This window comes from Gossypium raimondii, chromosome 8, assembly GCF_025698545.1.
Source record: "Gossypium raimondii isolate GPD5lz chromosome 8, ASM2569854v1, whole genome shotgun sequence".
In the NCBI taxonomy this organism is placed as follows: Eukaryota; Viridiplantae; Streptophyta; class Magnoliopsida; order Malvales; family Malvaceae; genus Gossypium; species Gossypium raimondii.
Window position 1 is genome coordinate 37,661,931 of NC_068572.1, and position 10,897 is coordinate 37,672,827.

The 10,897-nt window shown below is 35.1% G+C and overlaps 1 protein-coding gene across 1 annotated transcript; it reads right to left on the reverse strand.

Moving 5' to 3' along the window:
- Positions 1-9,314: 9,314 nt before the first annotated feature.
- On the reverse strand, positions 9,315-10,067 carry LOC128043037 (uncharacterized). Its single transcript, XM_052634835.1, has 2 exons — positions 9,744-10,067; positions 9,315-9,611 (listed from the first exon to the last, which is right to left on the reverse strand). The coding sequence occupies exons 1-2, from the start codon at positions 10,065-10,067 to the stop codon at positions 9,315-9,317; spliced, it is 621 nt and encodes a 206-aa protein (XP_052490795.1).
- Between the last annotated feature and the right edge of the window lie 830 nt (positions 10,068-10,897).

Sequence of the window (10,897 nt, forward strand, 5' to 3'; positions counted from 1 at the left end):
TTCATATTAGACTTGTTCAAACCATGACTAACTCATGACAGACATGTTCATGCTTTCAGACATAAATGCAAGCATACCATTCCTTTGCTTCTTAGAGTCATAGAGTCATGCTTTATTTGTTTCAGTTTCATGCTTTAATAACTTAGCACAGAAATATCTAGACTACAAACATACATGTAAGATTCAGTATTAGAGACTCACTTTATAATATTGAAGGTTGTTAAGCTTTAGATTTAATCCTTCCTTGTGACAACAACTTGAGTTCTAGATCTTTCATTCAACAAGATACTATGGCTCCCTCACCTCATCAAATAGAAACATTTTGTTAGAACTCATTCCGGTAACCTTTTACCTCTACTTTAACTCAAACATATCACTAAGCCTTAGTTCTTCAAGTATACTCACAGATCTGTGTTTCTTTATCAGACAGAGACATGAAATGTACCTTGTAAGGAGGGAGCTTACTAACAGAAAACTAGAGTTCCAAACTTGTCTTTTTGGGAGGCATCCTCCATCTGCTTAGCCCCCTTCGTCCTTAAGAAAGTAGACAACCCGCTTAACTTAACTTGAGTGTCCTTTTAACCTAACTCAAGTTTTCATGGGGACTTGGTGAATGTCATGTCAAGACTGAGTGGCTTATCAAAATCTGCCACGTCTAAGAAACTTACCTGATATTCTTTCAGCCTTTGACTCTTCTAGTTCATGTTTGGTTAATTCTCAACCATCTTTCCTTACAAATCAATTGGTACAATACCACATTGGTCACTGGAGGTATTATGCCTTTTGGCTTGGCCTTATACCTCATAACCATCACTTTTGTTTCACTTATCATCCTAATCTGATTAGGAATCATTGTCTACTTATATCCATATCAGAGTCCGCCCATTCTATACACCAAAATGCACTTGGTCTACTACTACTACTACTCAGTCAAATATTCCTCTCTATGGTTCCTTAACTGTTCCTATTACAGAGGGCCGTATAAACATGACATTCTTGGTTCGCCTATTCTATACACCAAGGTGGGCCTTTTGGAGCGAACACTACTGAGCTTATTGTACGTCTTTATAACTAGATGTCTTATTCACATACATATACCCTTACTATATTCTTGATACACCATACTTAATTTTTCCCGAGGTTGGCCATAGGCTTTGTTCCTTCAGAATCCGCCAGACCAGAGCGTCATTGGAGTACTTGAAAGGTAACTTATACTTAATCCAATCTTATCATTGGACAACTTAAATCCATCCTCTTAAGCCTTATTCCTATTGACTATATTTCAAACTTTTAGGACTTCACCCAAGGGAGTACTCGTGAACTTATGTTTTTTAAATAAATCCATAACTTTACTTATTCAGAATCCATTCTAGAATTTTTACTTCTCAAACAACACTTGAATACTAGGGCTTTGCTGGGTGGGTTGTTACATAACTGGTGAGATCGAGAGATTATCCAAATGAATTTGTCCAACTTGGTAAAGTGGAGACTGAGAGGTAAAACGAAGCCATTTTTGGAGTTCAAGCGATTTGGATCCCTAATTCAAGGATTAATAAACCAAATCAATGTCAACCAACCACCATTTATTAGTTAATTGTTAATTTCGTAACTTTGCATGTTATACGATTTAGTCTCTGTTAGTTGGATAGAAAAGTAGATTAATTTCTCTTGCTTTTATGATTTACCGTAATATAAATTCTTGTGATTATTTGGTTAGACTCTTTATTTTAAACACACATTATTTACCATAATATAAAATTCTCTTGACTGTTGATCTTTATATCTCTCTCTATTTGTTCACGAGGATAGAGAGAGAGAGAGAGAGAGAAGCGATCATGCGCCTGCCAAAACTTATGCAATTAGGGCCAGAGATGAAACTATTGCTCTCGATGTTATTGTTGATACATTTTCCTTATTTGACATATCTGTGCATACATTAGTCCACTCTGGGTTAACCCATTCATACAACTGACGTCATTAGTTACAGAGAAAAATATACCAGTAGAAACGACAGAATTTGATATGTGTATGACAAACTCATTGGCTTAGTGTGTCATCCTTAATAAAATTTGTAAGAATTGTTCACTAAAAATTCAAGATCGTGAATTTTTGGCCAACCTAAAGTTATTACCGTTTGATGAATTGAAGGTAATTTTTGGGATGGATTGGTTGGCTCTCGACAATGCCATGATCAATTGTAAAAAAAGAATCTCGTTGAAAGCTATGGGAGGTGAAATAGAAAATGTAGAAGTTGGTAGGTCTGAATGCTCAACCAATATAATTTCTACAATGTATGCTTAAGAGTTTATTAGAAATGGATATCTAGCCTATATTCTAGACAGTGAATCTCGAGATCCAAGTTGGATCAAGTCCTTGCATATTGAGAATTCCCAGATGTACCCCAAGGAATTTCCATGTTTACTGCTTGAAAGAGAAGTTGAATTTTTTATCGAGGTAGCATCTAGAATTGCACCAATTTCTATTGCACCGTCTGGAATGAATCCAGCCGAGTGAAAATATTTGAAAGGTCAATTGCAAGAACTTCTGGATCGAGGGTTTATCAGGCTGAGTGCATCATCGTGGGGAGCTCCAGTTCTGTTCGTGAAGAAAAAGGACAAAAACTTGAGATTATGTATCGATTATTGAAAATTGAATGAGGTAACAATAAAGAACAAATATCCACTTCTTTGAGTTAATGATTTGTTCAAACAACTCAAGGGATTGAGTTTGTTTTCAAAAATTGATCTTCGATCAGGATATTATCAACTTAGGTTGAAGGAGTCAGATGTGACAGAAACTGCTTTCTGAACTCGATACGGACATTATGAATTATTGGTAATGTCATTAGGGCTTACCAATACTCTTACTGCTTTTATGGATTTCATGAATAGAATCTTTCAACAGTAATAGGACTAGTTTTTTTGTTGTGTTTATCAATGACATTTTAATCTATTTGAAGAATGAAGGAGATAATGATTTACTTTTGAGAGTTGTGCTACAAATTTTGCGAGAAAAACAATTATATGCTAAATTTAGAAGATGTGAATTTTGGCTTTAAGAAGTGTGATTTTTGGGGCATGTGATATTGGCTAAAGGTATTGGGTTGATCCCAAGAAAAATCTCAGCCATTTTGGATTGGACACCCCCAAAGAACGTTACAGAAGTGAGAAGCTTTTTAGGCTTAGCGAGAAATTACTGGCTGTTTGTAAAAGGGTTCTCGATGATAGCCCTTCCATTGACTAGATTTCTGTAAAAGACTGTTAGTTTCGAATGATCTGAGAAGTGTTAGCAGAGTATTGAAAGGTTGAAAGCCATGTTGACCAAGGCACCGATTCTATCTCAACCTGAAATGGGAAAAGATTTTGTAGTGTTCAGTGATGTATCTTACAATTGTTGAGGGTGCATATTGATGCAAAAGGGGAAATTAATTGTGTATGTTTCCCTGAAACTTAAGGCAAATGAGAATAATTATCCCACTCATGATTTAGAACTCGCAGCTGTGGTTTTTGCCTTGAAGATTTGGAGGCACTACTTTTACAGGGAAAGATGCCATATTTTCACCGATCATAAAAGTTTGAAGTATATGCTCACGAAAAAAGAAGTAAATTTGAGACAACGCAGATGGCTCGAGTTACTTAAAGATTATGATTTGATCATTGGCAATCATTCGAGAAAAGTCAATGTCGTGGTTGAGGCTCTAAGTCGAAAATATCTATTCGCTTTGAAAGAAATGAATGCACACTTGGTTTTGGAGTGAGATGACTCTATTTTAGTAGAATTGAGGGCTAAACCCGTATTTATTCAAAGAATTTAAGAATTGCAAAATGTGATAATGAGCTAGAAGTAACGTGGAAGCTTGTTGAAAATGAGCAAACCAATGAATTCAACATAAGTAACAATGAGAGTTTATACTTCCATAGTAGATTGTGTGTGCCAAATGATACAGGATTGAAATGAGATATTCTCCACAAAGCTCACTACATTACCTATACGATGCATCTAGGTGGCAACAAAATGTATAATGATTTGAGACTACTTTACTAGTGGCCAGACATGAAAAGGGAGATAACTAAATACATAGCCAAGTGTTTCGTATGTCAACAAGTAAAAAAGAGAACATCTAGTTCTTCCGAGATGGTTGCAACCTATAATGATATCTGATGTAAATGGGAGCAAGTCACTATGGATTTTGTAGCATGATTGTTGTTATTGCCAAAAAAGACTCAATTTGGGTGATAGTTGACAAATTGGTGAAGTCTTTTCATTTTATTCTTGTGAGAGTTGATTATTTGCTTGAAAATTTGGTTGAATTGTATATGTTTGAAATTGTGAGGTTGCATGGAGTGCCAATGTTTATAATTTTGGATTGGGATCCAAGATTTACCTCCATATTTTGGAGTAAATTGCATGAAGCTTTGGGCACTAGACTGAACTTTAGTACAACATTTCACTGTTAGACTGATGGTCAATTAGAGCAAGTAATTCAAATACTTGAAGCTATGTTGCATTGTTGTGTAATTGAATTTGAGGGAAATTGGGAAAGTTTTCTACCTTTGGCTGAATTTGCATACAATAATAGATATCAATCAAGTATCAAAATGACACCTTACAAAGCCTTGTATGATTATAAATTCGAAACTCCTCTATGTTGGATAGAGTTGAGTGATGAAAAGCTGATAGGAATTGATAGTCAAGTTGTAATAAAATAGTTTTAACAATGAAATACTTATAGTAAGTACTCCAAGGATCATTTTTCCATAGAGGATAATGAATTGTGATTTATTTAATTGCTTTACTACTAAGAAACTTCCAACCTACTCAATTTAAGAATTATTAGTGCAATCAAATTATGTATGCAATAAAAGGTTCATAAGCGAAACTTATGTGTGATTGTGATAAGGTTATGGCTAAAGGAAAAATAAAATTAATTAAACTTCATTTGAACATTCCATAGGAGTCGCTTATCTAAACTTCATTAATGTGATCGATTAATGATCATTAATATGTAAGTTGAGCCTTTATAATTTGGTAATTAGAAATGAATCGACTAGAAATGCTAAATTGTTGCATAAAACCTGGCCTGATTGCCATGCCCGAGAATAGGTTGCTGCACCACCATCTCATATCGAATACAACAATAGTTGACACATTAATAAACATGCATCCTTTAGTTTCCTTTATTATTATGGAATTTATATGAAACATAGGTCATTCAAACTCCAAGGAAGTTGATTCATGCTAAACATTCATTGAATAATCATAAAACAAGCACTAAACATGCATTAGGACCATTAAGCAAAATTTCCCTAAACTGTTACGTAGGAATTGATACTGGTAATGTGGTATCGATAATTTTCTCAAGTTGTATCGATATCGCTTGGAAAATTGATACCAAATTAGCTTACTGTTTCTTGTCTTAAAAACACAACTTTCGGAAAATATCGGTACCATTGACGAAGTATCAATAATTTCACCCCGAGTATTGATACTCGAGATAAAATATCGATACTAACCAGCAAAACATCCTGCACTGAAAAATTTTCAGAGGTATCATTTTTAAAGCCCAAATATCGATACCTTTGTTCTAGAACTTAAAAACTCAGTATATAACATCACATAGATCATTCCAAACCATTCCCTAACATCATGCATCGAATACCACATAAATTAAGTGCCAAAATGTCCCAAATAACAATCCCAAACATCATATTTTAAGTCCACAATGTCCAAACATAATAGACATGCAACCAACTAAAAGTCATAGCAAAACCAACATAAACTCTACCATATTGCCTTTTATTCCCAAAACACAAATATTTAAAAGAACACCTACTAAAAGCAATTAAAGTTTCTGGCTTGGATCACCCATCAAGACCACACCGCTCACATCGACACTACTTATCTGCAATGGTTAAAAATGAGTGGGTGAGCTTAACAAGATAAGTGAATGCTCAGAATAATCACTACATAGACAAGTCAGTATGCAACAACGAAACAAACATACAACATATTCATAACATCTTCAACTCTTATGTCACATTTACACGTTTAATAATCTTTCATGAATTCTTTTACACATTAATTACATGGATATTTAAGCATATGTTACAACACATATAAATCACATTTAATCACACATAGTCATGTTTTATGATAGTTTGGCTCTTGAGGTTATGAAACATAAAGTGGACTCAATCCTTATTCATTGTACACAGGGATCTCCAACACACCAAAATGACTCGTAGAGTCGAACAAGTCCCATAATTGAAGCATATAGCTAACACTCTCCAACACACAAAACACACATAACCCGGTGAATGGAGCTTAGCTCACATTCCCTTATCTCTTCGAAAACTGTCCCTCGACCTTAACGCCCAGAAATCACATAAAAAAGGTGAGTACTCACAGTCTTATGGCATTTTATTCCAAAACACAACTAATTAAAAGAACACCTACTAAAAGTAACTGAAGTTTCTAGCTTGGATCACCCCTCGAGACCTCATTGCTCATACCGGAACTACTTATCTGCAATGGTTAAAAATGAGTGGGTGAGCTTAACAAGCTCAGTGAATGCTCAGAATAACCACTTCGTAAATAAGTCATTATTCAACAACAAAACAGGCATCTTCAACTTTTATGTCACATTTACACATTAAATCATCTTTCATAAATTCTTTTACACAATAATCACATGAATCTTTAATCATATGTTATAGCACATATAAATCACATTTAATCACATTTAGTCACTTTTGATGATAGTTTGACTCTTAAGGTTATGAAACGTAAAGTGGACTCTATCACCACTCATCGGATGCACGGATCTCCAACACACCAAAATGACTCATAGAGTTGAACATGTCCCATAAGTGAAGCATATAGCTAACACTCTCCAACACACCAAACACACATATCCTGGTTAATGGAGCTTAGCTCACATTCCCTTATCTCTTCGGAAATTGTCCTTGGGCCTCAACACCTCAAAAATCACATCACAAAGGTGAGTACTCACAATCCTATGGCATGCTAACTATATCGAATAGTTTCATAAAATCACAAGCCCAAAATATCCACATTATTATCTCATATTTACTTATCGATTTTTCGCACATTTTCACTACATATTCACATCATTAGCACATTATAATCAATGCCACATAGTATGAAAATATACCCACATATTTACTGTCACATGGCATGAATAACATGTCCACATATTCTCTTTCAAACAGTTATCACCAGCTTATAGCACATGTCATAGTATCTCATATATGTTCACATTTTCACAATTGCACAAGCACATACATATATTACATGTAGTCATAGGCGTCAGAACACTTACACTCGTAATTTAGAGTAGGGGTTTAGGTTACCTCTAAATTCACAAATACAAAATGAATCATCTACGGGTAGTGATTCTAAAACACTTACAAAAATTATGCTTTTGCCAGAAAGTCGAAAGCTCAGACAAGCTTTCCTTTGCCTTTATCTCTACTTGTTAAAGGTCCTACTGATTTCGACACTTTAACGAGACAAGCCATACAAAAATAAATCAACAATTGGTCATTAACTCACCTCAAACAACAAAAAAATAGTCTAAGCTATGTTCTCTTTTAACCGAAACCTTCGACATAGAAAACTTTAAATAAAGTTTAAATTTGAATATCTCGGCCTACACTTAATCTTTTCGCATGAAATGAGTTCCATTCATCTACATATTTATCTACGACTAATTCCCAACTTTTAAACTACACAAAACTACATGTTTGAAGGTATCAATATTTTTCAACAAATTTTGGCCATTATGACGAAAATTCATTAAAATTTAAAAATTGTTAACGAAACTTCAAAGTAACTTTAGAAACCTTCTAATCATGTTAAAACAAGTTGAAAAACACTTTGAAAGCACATTTTAATCCACAATCTTGAAATCCACTATTAACGACCTAATTTCAGCTTTTATTTAAAACATGCGTTTTAATGTCTATAAATTCGATTTAAAAGTCTAGATATCATTTAAAACTAGTAGAAAGATGAATGGTTACCTTCGATGGAAGAAAAACGAACTTTGAAACAAATCCAGGAATACCCACTCTTGAAGAAGATGATGAAATTAATGAAGTTTTAGGATGTTTTCTTGAAGATTAATGTTATGAGAATTAAGGGAAGCAATGGAACTGAGGTTTGAAGAAGAAAAAGTGAAGGAGTGGAGGTCGGGAAGCAAGGGAGGACACAATAATGAAATAGGGAGAAACTATCGTGAAACAAAACTGTAGGTGGGGGTTCTTTAGGTTGAATTTAAAAAATTGACTAAACTGCAATATAAATGCTCACAGTTTTGACCCTATTACAAACCAGTCCTCTTCCTAAAATTAAAGGTATTTAAAACTCATTTTCAAAAGTTTGTTTAATTTCCTAATAGCCATTGTCGAAAACATTATAAAATTCTGCGCACTTAAAGGCTAAAATTCCTAAAATACCCTCAAAACTTCTTGCCCCAATTTTGGGGTGTGACAAGTCTCCCCCACTAAAAAATAATTTCGTCATCGAAATTTACTTGAGCTAAACAAATAAGGATATTGATGTCTCATCACTTTCTCGGTTTCCCAAGTAGCCTCTTCCATTTTGTGTTCGCGCCACAAAACCTTCGTTGACGAAACTCTCTTATTTTGCAAAACCTTTTTTTCATGAGCTAGAATCTCAACTAGTTCCTCTTGATAAGTGAGATCAGGTCGAACCTCGATCTCCTCTACTGGCACAATATGCAACAAATTTGAATGATAATTTTGTAGCATAGACACATGGAAAACATCATGCATTCGCTTAAGTTCTTGCAGTAACTAGAGGTGATAAGCTACCGGTCCAATCCTTTTAAGAACTTTATAGGGTCTAACATACTTAAGACTCAACTTACCCTTCCTTCCAAACTTCAAAACTTTTTTCCATGGAGAAACTTTTAAGAACGCCTTATCACCAACTTGAAACTTGATCTCTCAATGTTTCAAATTCGCATAAGATTTCTTTTTATATGTTGCTGCTTTCAACCTCTCACATATCAACTTCACTTTCGCTTCCGTCTCTCAAACTACGGTCCAACGACCCTTTTTTTATTATCTAATTCCATCCAACACAAAGGAGTCCTACACTTCCTACCATACAATGCTTCAAATGATGTCATGCGAATACTCGATTGAAAACTATTGTTGTAAGCAAACTCTACTAAAGGCAAATATCGCTCTCAACTACCATTGAACTCAGCCATATTGCTTCGCAACATATCTTCTAACACTTGAATTACCCTTTAAGATTGGCTGTTAGTTTGGGGGTGATAAGTTGTACTGAAAGTAAGATTTGGCCCTAAAGCCTCTTGCAAACTCTTCCAAAACCTCAACATAAAATGGATCTCTATCGGAGATGATAGAAATCGAAACTCTATAAAGACGTACACTCTCTACAATGTACAACTTTTCCAAATTCTGTAAAGAATAATTGGTACGCACTGCCAAGAAATGCGCACTCTTTGAAAACTGATGAACTATAACCCAAATCGAAACCTTCTTCGATGGCGTCAAAGGCAAACCCAAAAAGAAATTCCTAGTGATCTTTTCCCACTTCCATTCAAGAAACACAACCGATTGCAACAAACTTGAATGAAATTGATGTTTTGCTTTCACCTTTTAATAGACCAAACATCGAGCTACGAAATTCATAAAATCACGCTTCAACCCAGGCCACCAATAAACCTCACAGAGATCATGATACATTTTACCACTACCTGGATGGATAGCTTGAGGACTACTATGCGTCTGGGTAAGGATCACTTGTCTTAAATCCACATCTTGCGGCACACACAATCTACCTCGAAAATTCAAAATACCTCCTGCATCAACATCAAAGTCTCCATTAACAACTTGCTCAACTTGACAAATCCTCTTCAACAAATCTCCATCTAATGGTTGTTTCTTCTTAATTTGTTGAGCCAAAGTAGGCCTCACTTGAAGTTCAGCTAACAAACCACCATCACTAGCCAAACTTAAGTGCGCAAACGTAGCTTTCAACTCTAACATCGATTTCCTACTTAAAGCATCATCAAGAACATTTGCCTTGCGAGGATGATACTCAAGATTGCCTCAATATTATTAGGATCCACTCGAATCCCTTCTATCGAACACCATATGTCCTAAAAACGCAACTTCCTTAAGCCAAAATTTGCACTTACTTAACTTAGCAAGCAAATACTTAAGGTGCTTATCATGATCCTCCTCAGAACGAGAATACACCAAATTGTCGTCAATAAAGGCAACCACAAATTAATCCAAGTATGAATGGAGTACTCGGTTCATTAAATCCATGAACACCACATGAGCATTCGTTAAACCAAACATCATCACCAAGAACTCATAATGCCTATACTGAGTCCTAAAAGTGGTTTTCAAAACATCAGACTCCTTTACCTTCAACTGATAATACCCATATCTTAAGTCAATCTTTGAAAACACCGTTGCACCTCAAAACTGATCAAACAAGTCATAAATTCGAGGTAAAGGATACTTATTCTTAACAGTCAACTTATTCAACTGCCTATAATCAATATACATCCTCATTGTACCATTTTTGGTCTTCACAAATAAAATCGGTGCACCCCACGATGAAACACTCGGTTGAATGAACCTTCTATCTAACAATTCTTGCAATTGAATCTTTAACTCTTTGAGTTCCTTTGGTGCCATGGGATAAGGTGCAATGGACATCAGTGCAGTACCAAGGCAGAGCTCAATACCAAACTCGACTTCACGATCTGATAGCAAACCAGACAACTCTTTATGAATCACATTAGGAAAATCCTTAACAATGCGAATATCCTAAACTCTCAACTCCTTACTAACCAAATTCATCT

Coding starts and splice junctions, on each gene's coding strand:
- LOC128043037 (XM_052634835.1), bottom strand. CDS start 10,067: ATGTTAGAGTTGAAAGCTACGTTTGCGCACTTAAGTTTGGCTAGTGAT. Junction 9,612..9,743: donor TGTATCATGATCTCTGTGAG/GTTTATTGGTGG, acceptor CTTGAATGGAAG/TGGGAAAAGATCACTAGGAA.